General features: G+C 56.6%; 1 protein-coding gene across 2 annotated transcripts in view; it reads left to right on the top strand.

Moving 5' to 3' along the window:
- Nucleotides 1–17691, top strand: part of UNC5B (unc-5 netrin receptor B) — an 85614-nt gene that overhangs the window by 60871 nt on the left and 7052 nt on the right. For both annotated transcript variants that reach the window (XM_028481263.2, XM_007111546.3), the window contains exons 2-11: nt 4602–4826; nt 9258–9401; nt 9868–9971; nt 11329–11509; nt 12267–12434; nt 13421–13585; nt 13798–13830; nt 15781–15975; nt 16325–16714; nt 17344–17431. In XM_028481263.2, the coding sequence (XP_028337064.1) occupies nt 4602–4826; nt 9258–9401; nt 9868–9971; nt 11329–11509; nt 12267–12434; nt 13421–13585; nt 13798–13830; nt 15781–15975; nt 16325–16714; nt 17344–17431 (1693 nt within the window). The remainder of the gene's footprint in view (nt 1–4601; nt 4827–9257; nt 9402–9867; nt 9972–11328; nt 11510–12266; nt 12435–13420; nt 13586–13797; nt 13831–15780; nt 15976–16324; nt 16715–17343; nt 17432–17691) is intronic.

Here is a 17691-nt window from a genome sequence, read left to right on the forward strand (position 1 = left end):
TCAAGAGATTGACTCTACCAACTTCCCGATGTGACAGATGGAGGCCCTGAGGCCTGAGAGGAAGGCCACACAGCAGTGCCAGTCCCCAGCTGGGGTGAAAACCCAGGGCTCCTGACTTCAGTGGTTCTTTTCCTATGTTTGACCATCTTTGGTTACATCTGTGCAGGGATGCGTTCTCTTTCATACCTTCATTTTGGATTAGCTAGGCCATTCGTGTATGCGGCTGTAAAGGCAGGTTGCATTTTTGCAGCTATAGGTTCAAATGAATTCTGCTATTGGAAAACCATACTTTGTGTGTGCCATTTTCCCACCAGGGGGAAATTCATATCTGGCCTGGCAGTGGCAAAGACTCCTCCTCCTAGGGGACCTCTTCCTAGGTGTTTTATTCTCCTCTGTGAAGATGGGGCAGTGGGGAGAGCAGTAGTGAAGCCAGGGAGACAGGTGACCGAGGGATACGGCTCCAAGCCTGGCTTCCTCCCGCTGATCAGGTGACCTCAGGCAAGTCCCTTGATGCCCCATGTCTTCATCTGTAACATGGGAAGATAATGCTCACCTTGGGGGTTGTGAGGAGTAAATTAGATGAACTATTTGAAGCATCTGGCAAGTAGTGGCCATAAATGCCAATTCCCAGTTCAGAAGTCAGATTCAGGTGTCTACCTGTCTGGATGTGCTCCCCAGCTCTGGTACATACTAGCTTTATAGCCCTGTGTCAGCTACTTAAACTCTCTTGGTCTCAGTTTCTTCATCTGTAGTATGGGGTTAATAGTAGTACCTAGCTTACAGAGATGTGGTTCCCAAAGGGATGTGGTTCCCAAAGGGCTGTGGTTCCCAAACTGTGTGCCCAGGCACCCTAGGATGCTACAGGGGGTGCTGTGGGATATTTTTAATCTCCATGGAAACGCAGCAATACTGGACAGCTGCCAGATACCGCAACAACTACTAGCTCAAGATAGCTTACAATTTCAGCATCACACACACTTCTTTCCTTTAGATGGCACCATACCTTTGCAAAGCTGGGAATTTGGCATGTGGGAGTATCTGAGACAAACTGTGAGGGTAGCAATGTCCACTATGATTCCAAGACATCCCCATTATAAGTCATTGTGGCTATATAGGAATGGAATACAAATATTACCTTTCTTTCAGTTTACGTGTATTGTTTTTTCTAATGGATACTAAGTTGTTAGGCTATACACACACCCACCCACACACACATAAGCTGGTTGGATCTAACTACTTAATAAACGAAACCACTAGGAATTTCTTTTGGCCTTGGGGTAAAATTACTGGGTAAAAATTACCAAGACATTAAAGACCAAAAAAGTTTGGGAACCTCTGTCAAGGATTGCCTCAGGGCTCAGTGAGTTAATATAAAATACCCTCTGAAGGCCTCTGTCAGAGGGAGCCCCCAGGAGCCCCCAACTTCATGATTCTTCCCCCTCCAAGCTGGAGAGGAAGGGCTCAGGTGGCCCCCCTCCAGGACACCTGCAGAACCTTCCTCACCCGCTAAGGCCCAAGCCAGGGCCAAGGAGGAGGAGCGTGTCCACTGGTCAGGACAGGGGCCCAACTCAGTCACTACCCAGGCCCTGGCAGCACCTCCCACACACCCTTAATTTGTGTTCACTGAGCACCTACTGTGTGCTGGCCAGCACGTAGTCCATGGTGGTCCCTGTGGGGAGGAATCTCAGGTCGGCTCTTGCTGCTGCTTCCTGGACGTCTGGGGGATGGGGACGTGGGCAAGCGAGCAGTGGCTGCGTAGAGAGCCACCCAGCACTGCCCCAAATGACAGAGGCAGTGATGAGGACGCCCAGCCGTCCTCCTGCCAAGACCAGGGCTGAGTCTTCGTGCCAGGGCTGAGAGGAGGGGTGAGGTGGCAGGGTGGGGCACGGGGCCGCCAGACTCGGGTCTGCTGCCCTAATGGATGTCTAATGTTGACTTTCCTCAGTCGAGTCTCCGCCTGCTTTGTAAATGAGCCACATTAGGGTTATAAAACAAAGTCGTAAATGCAGCCCGCAGTGCCACAGAGAGCCAAGGCGGCCGTCACCTGGAGGCTGTGTGGTTAGAAGGTAGGGCAAGCCTGCAGCTGCATCCATGGGTTCCCATCTACCTGCTCTCATGGCCGCCATCCCCAGAGGGGGCTCCAGTGCCCCCATTTCACAGATGAGGTGCCTGAGGCCAGTCAGGACTGGCTCAGACCCTGGGGTGTCTGAGTCTGAAGCTTGAGCCCTGCCGTACACTCCTCAGGCCTGAGACTGAAGCAGAGATGCTGGTGGCGGGAGGTGGGCCTGGAGTCCTCTTGGCTCCACCCTGCTCTCCCTAGAGCTGCCCGCCTGGCGGGAGGGCCACAGTGAGCAGCTCTCAGGCCACCGGGAGACCCATGTCCAGCTCCCTGGGCACTGTGTCATCGCACCATCAACTGCCCACATTCCCAGACCCTAGGGGCTGCCAGTTTACCTACAGAGAAGGTGTCTCCCTGTCTGGCAGAGGAAAGCAGGTGTTTGGGAGCCCTGGCCTGGCCTCGGGAATCCTCGGTGCTGTTCTTAGTTTAGATGCCCACTAACCAGGTGACCTTGCATCAGTTTGATGGACTTCAATTTCCCCAGCTTTGAAACACGAAAAACAGTCCCGGCCTTGCTGGCCCTTTGGTGAGAGAGCCCCCATAATTGCTGAGACCTGGCCAGTGTCAGGGTCTAATAGGAATCTCAGGTATGGGGACACCCACAGTGTTATGGAGCTGCTCCACAAATAGGCAGTGTGGAGGCCTGGGCAACACTGAAGTCTGGTTTCTTGGGTTCAAACCTTGGTTCTGCCTCTTGCTAGCTGTGTGACCTTGGGCAAGTTGCTTAACTGCTCTGAGCCTCAGCTTCCCCATCAGTAAACTGGGGACCAATATAATATACCTTACAAAGTTATTGCAAGAATTAGGTAAGTTAACTATGTAAATGGAAACATAGCAGTTAATTCCAGGGAAGCATTAGTTGCTATTCTGATGCAACAGTTTGTACCTGGGCTCCTCCTAGGCACTCATGCATGTTTATCTCATATGATCCTCAGAAGATCCCAGAGAGAGGAAGAGTGCTCACTTCCCTGTCCTCTTCAGAGACAAAGTAACGAGGTCGGAGTTAAGGGCTCTCCATGGTCACAGGGAACATGCTGGATTCATCCTCTTCTTTGCTGGCTTCCCCTTCTGTCCCCCAGGTCATGCACACATACCCCACCCACAGCCCAGAGCTTGGAGCCAGTGACAACCCATGCATTTTCTCAGAGCCTCCGTCCTAGCAGAAGCTGTGATCCACAAGGAGATGACACTGATAAAGCATGTTAGACACGTTTTGTTCATTCTGCTCTTGAAGAACCATATGTCCCTTTGGCCCCTCTGCCCAAAGGGGGGCTCCCGAGGGCTGAGCGTGTCTCACTCGTGGCCTCCTGGGGCCCCATCTCCACTTGATGGACTGGAGCGCTGGGACAGTGACAGGACTGTAGCAGGCTGGCGAGGGGCTGGGCAGACACATGCACCCCTGCAGCTTAATTCGTTGTTTCCTCGGGAGCAGTTAGCAGAGGGGGACAAGCCCCCTGCCGCTTGTCCCCAGCCACCTGATTGTTTGGGGCTTGGCATTGGAAAGTCAATTTTCCTATGTGGATTGTAAACCAGTAGCCTGGACCAGCCTGGTTTCCCTCCCTCCCCACACTGGTGGTGGCCAGGCCCCTCTCTCTTCCTGTTTGTCTCACCTCCCGAGGTGCTGTTCTTTCCAGGGAGCCGGGCGGGGCCAGGGTTTCCATCTGGCCCCTTTGCGGGAGGAGATGGCCGCAGGCACAGCCTCACTGCCTTCCCAGCCTCCCGAGTGCCCGCATCCATAGGGCCGAGGGTGTGGACTTGGCTGAAGTGGGAAAGGCTAAGGGAGTGGATCAGAGCCACAGACCAGAGGAAGGGAGGGTCTGGGGGGAGGCTACAGGGAAGGTGGTCTCCCCTGCATGCTGCTGCCTGCCGTGGGCTTCCTGGAGGAGGCGGCACTCTGGGAACAAGCACCAGGGAGCCCAGGCCTGGTGCTGCCACCCCACCTCAGCCCACCCTCGCCCCTGTGGGCCCTGACTTGTCTCCCTGCTTCCATCAGCCTGGCTGGCTGCGGCTGCACAGGGCAGCTGTGGCTTCGGGGCAGAGCCGGCCTGGTTTGAGCTCCAGCCTCAGGCCCATTTCCAGCTCTTCACATACTGTGGCATCGCCGTGGGAAACTGGAGGGAGGCCAGGGAGGGCCGGTGGGGAGGGCTGGAGAGGGGTGTCCTTGCCCTGACGGGTCACCTCACCTCCCTGGGCCACCCTGACTCCTCCATCTGTAAAAAAAGTAAAATCACACAGCATCACAGGGCTGGGACTGGCTCCAAAACACAGCCTCTTAAAAGCAGGTCACAGTGGGGAAACCGAGGCCACAGGAGTGTCAGACCTCTCGCAGGCCACAGAGGGCGTCCCAGCAGGTCTCCTTCAGCTGCCTACCCCTCCTCCTCCCCGGGCCTCCTCTCTCTACCATGGCCCCCAGGGGATGGAGGGGACCCAGGCCTCCCAGCCTGTGGCCTCATGGAGCCCTCCCACCCTCCACCCTCTGCAGGCACTGATTCTGGCAGCGAGGTGCTCCCAGACTCCTTCCCGTCCGCGCCGGCAGAGCCGCTGCCCCACTTCCTGCGGGAGCCGCAGGACGCCTACATCGTGAAGAACAAGCCGGTGGAGCTGCGCTGCCGTGCCTTCCCCGCCACGCAGATCTACTTCAAGTGCAATGGCGAGTGGGTCAGCCAGAACGACCACGTCACGCAGGAGAGCCTGGACGAGGCCACCGGTGAGCCCACCCCACTCGCCGGGCACCCCCAGGTCACCCCTGGCCCAGAGGGTCCTGGGCCTGGCTCCACCCTGGCTCCATGTGAGACCTGATACAGCCACGGCGCCCCCGGGCCTCAGTGTCCCCTCTGAGGTTCACCCTGGACCAGTATTTCCCCAAGGCTTGCCCGCTTGCCCTGTCTGACTGGGTGACCAGGTGAAACAGCACCAAATCCCTTGCTGAGAGCTAGCTCCCTTTTCCAGTTTCCTTTCGTCCTCTGCTTACATCAGAGAGCAGGTCCAGTCGGGGACTAGGGTCCTTCCCCGCTCCCCCAGCACCTGCTGTGCTCCCTGTTTAAGGAAGAGGAGCCGGCTCTGTCTCGCAGCCCCTGCCCCCAACACCCAACCAGAATTCTAGACCATCGCTAGTTTCACAGGTCCTCTGTGTTGGTGAGAAGTGATACTGTTTTTGTTCACAATAGTGATGCAACGCTTCCTTCATAGAAATCAGTTGGCTTCGGTTTTTTAAAAAAGGCCAGTAATATTAAGTAAATAATCATAGAGGTGGTGCTAGGATGTAGCCCAAGTCCTGCAGGAGAGGAGAGTGGCAGAGCGTGGGAAACTAGGAGGAAGCATGGGATGTGTGCAGGTCCCTGGGCGCCCCCCACCCCAGGCAGGAGGCAGAGCCTGGGGCTCCTCACATCTCCCAGAGCCCAGCCCCTGTTTACAGTACAGGACCTTCGGGGGTGGAAATCCTTTCCCCGACTCAGGCCAGGGAGGGGGCCACCCGCTGCGGGTCACCTGCAGACGGCCAGCTTTGGGCAGCCCCAACCAACCCCAGGCTCGGGGTGGCTCCTTTGCCCCAGAGCCTGCCTTGGCTTTGATTTCGTTTTTACCGTCTCTTCCCCGACCTTTTCTTTCTCCTCCTTTTTCAGCCCTGTCTTCTTTCCTTCTGTCTCTCCTGCTTCTCCCTTCTCATCCCTGTCTCCTTGTGTGTCTCCTTTTGTGTCTGTCTTTTTTCCCTTATGTCTCTCTCTTTCTCTGCCTCAGTCTCATTCTTGTGTCTCTCCCCTGACATACTCTCTTTCACTCTCTCTCCTTCTTTCTTCCTCCTTCAACTTCTATTTTTCTGTGAAAAGCTGACAGATTTCAGAACCACTCAGGCTTAAAATCATACCCCAGGATGTACTTAATGTCATTCAACACTGTACCCTAAAAATTGGTTAAAATGGTAAGTTGTAGGTTATGTATATTTTATAAAAAATTTTAAAGAATTTCAAGAATTTTAAAGGTTAGAGTTGGAGTCTCATTCTCACTCAAAATCTAAAAATAAACGACTTTTTAAAAAATTATTTATTTATTTATTTTTGGCTGCATCGGGTCTTGGACGCAGTGTGTAGGCTCTTCGTTGCCATGTGCGGGCTTCTCTCTGGTTGTGGTGCACGGCCTTAGTTGCCCCGTGGCATGTGGGATTTCAGTTCCCTGACCAGGGATCAAACCTGCGTCCCCTGCATTGCAAGAGGGATTCTTAACCACTGGACCACCAGGAAAGTCCCAAGAAAAGGATTTTTTATCTGATTTTTTTTTTTCTTTTTTTTGGCCACTCCACACGGCTTGTGAGATCTTAGTTCCCCAACCAGGGATTTAACCTGTGCCCTCGGCAGTGAAAGCATGGAGTCCTAACCACTGGACCACCAGGGAATTCTCCAAAAAAGAAAATTTTAAAAGAAAAGAAAAAACCATATCCCAGCTGCCCCCATGCTCTGGCTGTGTGACCCTGAGGAAGTCACTCAACCTCTCTGAGCCCCAGTTTCTCTCTTTGTAAACTGGGATATTAACAGGTCTTGGTGAGGATGGAACAAGGTGGTACCTGTACAGCGTTGAGCACAGTGCCAGGACCCAGCAGGTGCTCAATAAACACCTGTTTCCTCCATCTTCTTTCTGGGTTTTTGTTGGCTTCTTTCCTCTTGAAACCTATTCTTACCTCTCTGTCCCCCTGAGCCCCTCTGGCCCTGCAGAGCAAGGGGACAGTGTATCCTGCTAGGGCCCCTCACAGACTCTGTGATTATTAGTAACAGGGTGGCTCTTCTCCCCTGCTACCAGGCACACAAGTCCTGCCAGCCCTAGAAATCAAGACACTGTTGTCCCCATTAGCTACAAAGAATGGACAGTGGTCCAGCAGGCCACACCCTTGGCAGCAGTGTGGCTGGTTCCTCCTTCTCCCCACCCCTAGCCCTCCCTGGCACTCTCTGAAGCCTTGAAAACAGGATGGGGGCCAAAAGAGGCGGGACAAGCCCACCCACTAGCTCATGCCAGGTCAAGGCAGGCAGCCCAACTATGGGTGTCCTGGTCCAGGCACTGCCTGCCACTTGGCCATCATGCTGAGGGGGACACCTAGCCTGGGGCCCAAGTCTGGGAGACCAAAGGCCCCTGTCCTCCTCTTTGCCTGCTGGTGACCATTGCCACAGTGTCAAGCCCTGCTGGGTGGTAGTTTATCTGTTCAGCTGTTGGGTGCTCCTGAAACATTCTGGATGGATGACCCCCTTGAGAGGGGCCACTCCTCCAGGCTCCCAGCCTGGTGAGTAAAGAGCAGGGCCCCACTCTCCTGCCCTGGGCCATGCAGCATCACTTGTAGAGCAAGCAGTCCAGGCAGCCACTGCCAGCAGGCAGGGCCCCTGTCCCCCAAGAAGCCTCTTCCCTCCTGGTGCTCCACCCACAGCAAACACCAGCCCCCTCCAATTTAGATCCCTGACCATCAGGAGGGGTTCTTCATTGTCTGGGCTCCCAGTGCAAGGGCCCCCCCTCCCTCAGGATGCAGGAGAGTTAAGGCAATGATTTCACTGGGAGAGGTCCAGAGAGGTGTCATTCATTACTGGGCAGAGCTCTAACTGGGGCAGGATGCCAGATAGCTGATCTCAGCTCTGCTGGCAACTTGCTCTGGGACTTTGGGCCTGCCACCTACCCTCTCCAAGCCTCAGTTTCTCCAGATGAAAAAGGAAGGGGCTGGATGAGATCCAGATGAGCTGCCAGATTAGATTTGTGTCCAGCCTGGGCTGGGTACTGTAATTGCCATGATTCATTTAGAATTTACCCTGAGTGTTTTACACTGATGAGGGAACCAAGGCTCAAAGAGGCTAAGTAACTTAGCGAAAGTCACACTATTGGGGAGTGAAGGTAGGGCCAGGATTCAAACCTGTCAAGAAGCAGTCCAGCCCTCCACCTAACCACCATGCCACAGGACTACAATGTGTACACTCAACAGTCCCGCCCTTGAGGGGCTTATCAGAACCCACAAGCAACCATGAGAGGATGAGCTCAGATACACGATAGCGAGGAGGAATAGCTTTAGGAATTCCGAGACCAAGGGGGTAGTCAGGGAGGGCTTCCTGGTGGAGGAGGCCTTACAGTTCTCCCACAAGCTTTGGGGAGGAGCTTCGGATGGGGCCCTCATCCAGGAGGGTTCATCCCTTTCCTGAACGTAGAGGGTTTTGTCAAGGGAGGATTGGCAAAGAGTGAGTGGTTCCTTCTCTGTGGGCTGGTGGATCCAGTCATTCAAGGAGGCCCTTGGGCCCTAACAGGGAGTCATTGAGAGGTTAGGGGTTCCCAGGAAGAGGGTCCTTCCCTCAACTCCAGCCCCACAGGCTCCTGAGCCATGACCAGAGAGGGGCCACATGCTTGCCTCGTATTTGTTGAGCCCATTGTCTGTGCCAGGCCCTGGGCCACAGCAGTGAACAGGGCAAAGCCCCACCTCATTCTCCTGCAGGAGATACAGTTAACACCTGAACATGTCAATATATAATACAGTTCCAGGTAATGGTCAGTGCCGGGTGGGGAATGATAACTGCACAGATCAATGTCCAGTGCAGCGGTGGGAGTGCTGAGCGGTACTTTGACAGCTGGTGGGGGTGGGCCAACATCAGGGGGCTTCCCTCCGAAGTGAGGCCCAGCCCAAAGCTGATGGTGACTGGGAGTTCACTAGACACAGAAAGGACAGAAGAGAGTTCCAGGCAGGGGACTGGATGTGCAAAGGCCCTGTGGCTAGAGAGGCCAGGAAAACATGAGGGCCTGGAAGACACCCGGTGAGGCTGCAGTGGGTAGATCGTACAGGGCCTGGAGGCCACGTGGAAGGTCTAGGTCTTTACACTGGGATGACTGGAGACATAGCAGGGAAATGACATGCCATTTGTGCCTTTTGAAGAGCTATCTGCAGGGTGGAAAGTCGATTGGATGGGGACAGCGGGCTTGGGTTAGCCACTGAGTTTCCAGGTGAGCTGCAGTGGTGGCTTGGGCCAGGATCAAGGCAGATGAGATGAGAAAAATGAAAATGTGAGGCACTTGGGAGAGGAGCCCACAGGACTCAGCGGATTGGAAAGGAGAGAGATATTATGGTCCCACGTCTGGTGTCTTCTGTCCTCAGACCTGCCCCCTGATGGCGTCTCTCTCCTCCTCCCAGGCCTGCAGGTGCGAGAGGTGCAGATCGAGGTGTCGCGGCAGCAGGTGGAGGAGCTGTTTGGGCTGGAGGATTACTGGTGCCAGTGCGTGGCCTGGAGCTCTGCGGGCACCACCAAGAGTCGCCGGGCCTATGTCCGCATTGCGTGTACGCCACCCTGACACCCTCACCCCGTTCTCCTGGGCCCTTTCCCCTTCCCTGTGGATCCTGGAGAGAGAATTCCACACACAGACATCAGGGCACAGGGATGCCAGCTCAGAAGCCTCCATGACCCAGAACCTGTGCCACCTTTGGCCCCAGGATTTCTAATGGCCCTTTTTTGCCTACTTTTATATAAGGAAGCTGCCAGCTTCCTCACCGTCCCCGGCCACCATGTGCATAGGATCCCAGAGTCAGGGAGGGAAGCTTGTTCCCCCCGAGTCCACCTGGTGAGGCCCCCATCTTGGAGAAGAAGTTCTCCAGGTGAAGGCCAGGTGTCCCTGTGAACATTCCCTTGGTGTGCACTGCCACCTAGTGGCTAGAGTGGGGCCCTTCAGGATCCAGCTCTGCCTGACTGGCCTCCTTCCTGCACCGCCTGACTGTGCCTTGGAACACTTTTCCTTCCTTCTCCCAGACCTGCGCAAGAACTTCGATCAGGAGCCTCTGGGCAAGGAAGTGCCCCTGGACCACGAAGTTCTCCTACAATGCCGCCCACCAGAGGGGGTGCCTGTGGCTGAGGTGAGTGTGGATACGGGGGACTTAGGGCATGGCACAGGCCAGCCAGGCATGGTATTTACCACCAGCCACAATGCCTCAGCCTTCCAGAGCCCTCGCATTTCACAGATGAGGATATCAAGGCTAGAGAGAGAAAGGAACTGCAACCTCTGTAGAACTGGGTGCATGCCAGACCCCAGCTGGGCCCTCCATAGGCATAACCCCACAGGATGGGGCAGAGCTGGGGCAGGAACCCCCAGCGCTCCTTGGGTTGACCCCAGGCTCAATCTCCTGCAAGAGAAGTGGCCAAAAAAAAAAAAGAGAAGTGGCCATATACACCATTTTCCCCCACCCCACCCAGAACCCAAGGCCCCAGCTTTATGTGTATCATAATACGTGCGTCTGAGCACAAACTCAGCCCACAAGCTGATCACCCCTTCCTGCACCACGTGGCCTGTGCATCCCTGGGTGATGCCCACCTGTCCTCTTACTGCCCTGCTTGTGTTCCAGACCTGCTTCCTCTCTCCCGCTCCCTTCACTGGTGGTCCTCTAGTCAGAGCAGGGCATGGGGAAACATCTCAGCTTTGTTGCCAGGGACCTCAGTAGAGCAGGATTGGGGAAGATGGAACCCTGGCCTTCCAGCTCAGAACCTTTGCTCTAATCACTTAGCTTCCCCCCAGCCCAGGCCCCCATCTGGAAATGAGCTCAGACAGGCACCTTCTGTAATAGCTACCCCTCGTGGCTCCCACATGTGCCTGGCACTCGGCACGCTGGTCCTCAGAGCGACCCTTCAAGGTGGATATTGTCATCCCATCTTACGGCTGGGAACACAGCACTGGGACAGGTGAAGCGGTCACCCAGGGTGACCCAGCTAGTGAGTGGCGGAGCTGGCATTTGCACACTTAGGTCTGCCAGACCAGGGACCATGTTTTTGATCACCTGCCAGGCCTCTCACCCTGGCTAAGGGAGTCGGTTTGCAGAGTTAATGATGAAGACTTGTTCTTATTTAGTATCAGTACTTACCGTGAGCCAGGCATGGCCTCCACACTTTCCACATACTGATTCATTTCATCCTCACAGTAGTCCTATGGGTAGTGCTATTAAATATCATCTTACAGTTGATGAAATTGAGGCCAAGTGGAAGTCCCTTCCCAAGGCCACTCAGCTGGTGGGTGGTCATCTTAACCACTGTGTTCTGTAGTGTCCAGCACAGTGCCTGGCCCGTGGAGGCCCTGCCCGCTGTGTCACCACCGTGGGTGGACACGGCTAGAACTGCAGTCCTGTTTATGGTCAGGCCTCCCTTCCCCTCAAGAGAGGGCCCACTCCCGGGGTGCAGGGGATTAGGCCCTGGGCCCTCAAAGCTGCAACCCTGCCCCTGCAGGTGGAATGGCTCAAGAACGAGGACGTTATCGACCCCACCCAGGACACCAACTTCCTGCTCACCATCGACCACAACCTCATCATCCGTCAGGCTCGCCTGTCAGATACAGCCAACTACACCTGCGTGGCCAAGAACATCGCGGCCAAGCGCCGCAGCACCACCGCCACCATCATAGTCTACGGTGCGGCCCAGTGTGGGCTGGGTGGGGGGGTGGGGAGGAGAACACAGCCGAGGGAGCGGGGAGAGCCTGGGCCTATACGGCTGACCCTTCCCTACCCAGAAGCCAGCAGGACCTTGGTGAACAGGTGGGGAGGACGAGGAGGCCCAGAGAGGGGAGGTGCCTTCACAAGGTCACACAGCAAAGCTAGTGGTGAAGTCAGGGACTCCTGGGTCCCCAGCCAGGAGCACTTGCCCCTACTCAGGCCCTTTGCTTATCCCTGAAGGGGAAAACCCAGTTCTCTGAGAGTCAGGGCTAAGGCAGGGCCCAGTCGGTATCCCCATCCCCAAGCCTGTTGTTCTAGCAGTTAGGGACCACTGCTCAGGCCCATCAGCTGTTCATTGCTGTCCCCTTGGGTGGGAGGGCCAGAGCCATGGCTGAAATGAGTGTTGTAGAAAGAGCCCTGTACTGGGTTCCAGTTCCAAGCTCCCCATTACTCACGGGGAGACATTGTATAAGTGTCAGCCCTCTCTGGACCTTTGTTTGCCATTGTACAATGGGGCGGGGAATAGACAATGACCTCCTGGGTCGCCTCTGGTGCTGACAGATGCAGCTCAGGTCTGCCCGCTGGTATCTGAGTCCCCAGCCCTGGAGGCAGGAGGGGTCCAACTAGGAAGGGCAAGGCCTCAAGAGAGACGCCTCATCATGGCTGGAGGATGGGGCTTGGGGGCCCACGGAGCGAAGAGCCAGGCCAACCTGCTGACAACTGCTACCCCTGCAGTGAACGGCGGCTGGTCCAGCTGGGCTGAGTGGTCACCCTGCTCCAACCGCTGTGGCCGCGGCTGGCAGAAGCGCACACGGACCTGCACCAACCCTGCCCCACTCAACGGAGGCGCCTTCTGTGAGGGCCAGGCCTTCCAGAAGACTGCCTGCACCACCGTGTGCCCAGGTGAGGCCACCGGCCAGGTGGCAGTCCACCCATGCCCAGCCCCATGCCAGCCCCAGCCCCACCTTCTGTGCTCTGGTGTCTGCCAGTCAGGGCAGCCAATCTCTCCCCATCGGGGTAGGGTGGGGGCAGAAGGTGCTTGTCCCGGGCCCCCCAGCTGGCTCACCAGGCTGGACTGCATGCTATGCCCTCTGACCTCCTCTTCTGCCCTGGGCTGTGGGAGAGACAGAGGCAGAGGCTCTGAGCTGCGGTCTGAGGGGTGGGCGGTCTGCTCTCCAGGCCGAGGGTTCTCAGCGTCAGCCCCCAGGCCGGGGCCCTAGAGGCTCCTGGGGTCAGAGAGCCTGTGCTCCTGCCCTTGACTGCTAGACACACCTGGCCGCTGACCCTATCTTGCTGCAGTCCTCTCTTCCTTCTGTGTTACTCTGTGGCCCCATTGGTTGGTCTGTGTTCTCTCTCTTTGGTGACATGTTTGTGTGACTGATGTGGTGTTTTTCACCCTGGGTTTGTGCCTCTGTGTGTACACTTGTGCCCTGGGCTGTATCTGCGTCAGTGACCTTATGTGTCTGTTTGGGCTGTCTTCGCCCACCTGGTGCTCCTGTCTCTGCACTGGCATGAGGCGTGGATTTCGCTGGATGGCATGCGTGTGTCTTGGGTTCCTCTTTCCCTGCTGCACTGTGTGTGTGTGTGTGTGTGTGTGTGTGTGTGTGTGTGTGTGTGTCCTGGGCTGTATCTGCGTCAGTGACCTTATGTGTCTGTTTGGGCTGTCTTCGCCCACCTGGTGCTCCTGTCTCTGCACTGGCATGAGGCGTGGATTTCGCTGGATGGCATGCGTGTGTCTTGGGTTCCTCTTTCCCTGCTGCACTGTGTGTGTGTGTGTGTGTGTGTGTGTGTGTGTGTGTGTGCATGCCCTACTGTGTTGTACACACATAACTGTGCATGCATTCTATGCATGCACGTGTCCCCATGCACCACGTGCTGTGTCCCCACAGTCGATGGCGCGTGGACAGAGTGGAGCAAGTGGTCGGCCTGTAGCACCGAGTGTGCGCACTGGCGCAGCCGCGAATGCATGGCGCCCCCTCCCCAGAACGGAGGCCGAGACTGCAGCGGGACCCTGCTTGACTCCAAGAATTGCACCGACGGGCTGTGCGTGCAGAGTGAGTCCTTGGAAGGCAGGGCCCAGGGTGGGGGCTCTGGAGCCAGATAAGGGCCCCCCGGCCCCCCACTCCAAGCCTGCAGTGGAGCAGCCCCTCGGGACCCCTGCCCACCTGCCACTCTGTCATCTCATCCACGCATCTCCCTGTCACCTCCTCTACCACCCTTTCCCTGCCATCTGTGTCATTGTCTTTCCCTTTATTTCCCTCAACAGATAAGAAAACTCTAAGTGACCCCAAAAGCCACCGTAAGTCCCACTTCATGGCTGTTCTCTTTCCTCTGGGGGGATCCCTGGTTTTCCTCGGCTGGCTTTTCCAGGGGGTGGGGTGCAGGGCAGGGCGAGGGGCAGGGAGAGCTGAAGGTGCCCACTACCAGCCCTCCACGGGGTTCCCAGCACCTGACGCTGCATGTGGCATGGTCTTCATCACAGTCAGACAGGGGGACCCTCGGCTGACAGAAAGGCCCTAGGATACCATCCTGACCCCTCCCGTTATAGGAGGAGAAACTGATTCTCAGAGAGAAGGGACATACCCAAGGATCCAGCCAGGATTCGAACCTAAGTATTTGGCCAGAGCTGCTGCTCCGAGCCCCACCCCTTGGTTGTCCTCTGTGGGAGGCGGGCCAGCAAGCAGGCCCATACCTGCCCCGCACTGTGCCCCCAGCCGCCGACTGAAGCCTCCTAGGTCCTTGGGATGCCCGCTGCTCTGCGTCAGACCCTGCGGCTCATCATCCATCCCCCAGGGGCTGTGCTCCGCTGTAGTAAAGCTACTTGGGCAGATTGGCGTGTGGTAATTAAACCACAATTTCCAAATAATTCTGGGGTTATCAAATCAGTAGTGAGGCCTTCAGTGCAACTCACAGGGGGGCCAGACTGGTGACTGATTAGATATTGTAAATCACCAGGCAAGCGACCCCCATGATTAGTGACAATGTCACGAGGCGAAGCCCCCAGAGAGGCGGGAGCCCAGCCCTGGGGACCTTCTCCGGCAGCTCTCCTGGGGAGCCCAAGAGTGAGGAGAGATGGGGGTCCAGAAGGTGGTAGAAGCAGGCAAAAATGAGGGCTGAGAGCCCTGCCCTACCTTGCTGAAGCTCAGGCCTCCACTAGGAAGGAAAGCGGGCCTTCCTCTCCGAGGGTCCCTGGGGAGGGGAGGGAGTGGACAGGGGCTTCCCGGAGCTCCCAAAGGAAACAAGGGGGAAGGGCAGCCGTCTTGGCTAGGCTGTGCTGTCCAGTGTAGTAGCCACTAGCCACGTGTGGCTTGAAAATTGTATTTATCTTAGCTGAAAATAAATATATTTAAAAACTCATTTCCTCAGTCAAGCCAGCCGCATTTTAGTTGTTTAATAACCACCCGTGGCTAGTGGCTGTCATGGGGGACAGTGCAGACATGGGATGTGCCATCATCATAGAGCGTTCTGTTGGACAGCCCTGCTTTGGACCCTGCCTCTTGACCCTGACACTTCCTTGCCTAGCTATGTGGAGTTACTTCTAGCTGAGCAGCAGCCTGCCCTGCCCCTCACCCAGAGCTGGGCCTCCTCCAGCCCAGCAGCCTGTCTGGGGGTGGGGAGTGTCGACATGGGTTGCCTCCCTGAGCACCTTCCTTCCCTTCCACCTGCTCCCCTCCTCTCCATCCCATTGCCACGCATCTCATTTCCCTCCTCCTGTTCCCCCTTCATCTCCCCCCCCACCCCGTGCCCACCTCCTGCCCTCAGCACAGAATGGAAGGTGAGCTCAGAGTGGCTACTTGCAGAGATTTCTGAGAACCAGGGCCCTGGGTCCTATAGAGATTGCTGCAGGCTGCTAGTAAGGCGCTAGGTCTTAATCCCAGCTCTGAGAGGACACTTAGTGGTGCGGTGACTCTGAGCCACAGGCGCCTTGTCACCTCCTGGGCAGAGAGCAATGAGTTAACTCTTGGGAGTTAACTCCAGGAGTCCCTTTGCCTCTCTTTGCCACACGGGGAGGGAAGCAGGGCAGGGGGGCAGGGACATTTAGACCATTTTACTTACAGAGACTGATGCTCAGAGAGGTTCAAGCCTTGCCTGAGGTCACTAGCCTGTCGGGCAGGGCTCAGATTAGAACCTAGCACAGCACCGGTCTGTCCCAGGCCCTGCCTCTCCCCGGGGACCAAGGGAATCTCTGGGTCCCTCAGGGCCAGGGTCTCTGCCCCCTGGCCCTCACTCAGCCCTCCTGTCCCCGCAGTTCTGGAGTCCTCGGGGGATGTGGCGCTGTATGCAGGCCTTGTGGTGTCCATCTTCGTGGTGGTGGCCGTCCTTGTAGTGGTAGGGGTGGTCGTGTACCGCCGCAACTGCCGGGACTTCGACACCGACATCACCGACTCGTCCGCCGCCCTCACTGGCGGCTTCCACCCAGTCAACTTTAAGACTGCGAGGCCCAGTAAGGACCTGGGAACGCCCGGGGTGGCGGGTGCAGCTAGGGTTCCCAGGGGGTGTGGCAGCCAGCCAGACCAGCCAGACCAGAGCAGAGGCTCCTGACTCCCTCCTGACTCTAAGAGGTTTTCCTAGAGTTTTCTCTAAAGATCACTGCATGAGTTTGGTTAGAGAGATGCAGGAAAGAAGTAACCCAGCTGGTGAGTCCCTAAGCTTCCTACCGCAGGTGGCAATGGAACCTTTCAGAGCTGGACGTTTGGGTAGGATTTTGTAAAAGAAGGCCCCCCAGCAGGTGCAGAGGGTGGGACAGGGCCAGCGAGGCATGGCTGGTCTGACTGCAGCCCCCGGCCCTGCAGACAACCCGCAGCTCCTGCACCCATCTGTGCCTCCGGACCTCACTGCCAGTGCGGGCATCTACCGCGGACCCATGTACGCCCTGCAGGACTCGGCCGACAAGATCCCAATGACCAACTCACCCCTGCTGGACCCCCTGCCCAACCTCAAGATCAAGGTCTACAACTCTAGCACTACCAGCTCTGGGCCAGGCCTGGCAGACGGGGCTGAGCTGCTGGGAGTCCTGCCACCCGGCACGTACCCTGGTGATTTTGCCCGGGATGCCCACTTCCTGCACCTGCGCAGTGCCAGCCTCGGCTCCCAGCAGCTCCTGGGCATGCCCCGTGACCCGGGGAGCAGTGTCAGCGGCACCTTTGGCTGCCTGGGCGGGAGGCTCAGCATCCCTGACACAGGTGGGTCCCTGCTCTGCTCGCCCATCACTCTGGCCTCAGCATGTCCCCTCTAGACAGTCCCAACACTCACCCAGCAGAAGATAGGGCTTCCCTGGTCCCATTTCTCAGATGGGGAAAGTGAGGCCCAGGGGGAAGAAGTGATTATAAAATAGAAGACCTGGAGTCCAGGCCTGCCTCTGCCTCACAAGGGCAGGGGAACTCTCTAAACCTCAGTTTCACCATCTGGTGAGTGGGAAAGAATACCCCGATGTAGTCAACAAACCTACAGAGTGCTGTTGAAAAGGCAGGGCTGCCCAGCTCAGGTTGCAGAGCCAGCAGCTGACAGTTTCCCAGCGTCATACACTGCGCTAGGCTGGGGCTGGCACTGCTCCTTCAGACTCCAGGTCTTTGCTCCATCTCTATACCCCATCGCAGTGCCAGTGGCCCCTGTGCTACTTGACAGCCCCTCTGCAGTCAGTGACCTGGCCTTTCCTTGCACCCAGTCCCCTCTCCCGACTCCTTGCTGGTGACCACCAGGAGCTCAGATGTCTTTCTCTCCCTGCTCCAAGATGGGGGCCAACCCCCCATCCCCTGTTCTAAGCTCCTGGACTCCCTCCAGCCCCTCCCTACTGACCTCCTTCTCCCCCTAGGGGTCAGCCTGCTGGTACCCAATGGAGCCATCCCCCAGGGCAAGTTCTATGAGATGTACCTCCTCATCAACAAGGCAGAAAACACCCTGTGAGTATAGAGACCCCAGCGCCAGCCCAGCTGCCCCTTCCTTGGCCTCTCTCTCCCTGCTGCTTGCCCACCTTGGGCTCAAATGTCACCATCTCCCCTTCTAAGTCCAATCCTAAGGCCAGAGGTAGTTCTCCAAGGAAGACATGGCTAGATCTTATTATGTTCACATTTAAACCGTGAAAAACCAGCACAACAAATCATAAAACTGAAAGCCAGTCGACCAGCTGGCTACAATATGACCAAGGGGTACTATCCTCACT

This window comes from Physeter macrocephalus, chromosome 20 (assembly GCF_002837175.3).
Source record: "Physeter macrocephalus isolate SW-GA chromosome 20, ASM283717v5, whole genome shotgun sequence".
NCBI lineage: Eukaryota > Metazoa > Chordata > Mammalia > Artiodactyla > Physeteridae > Physeter > Physeter macrocephalus.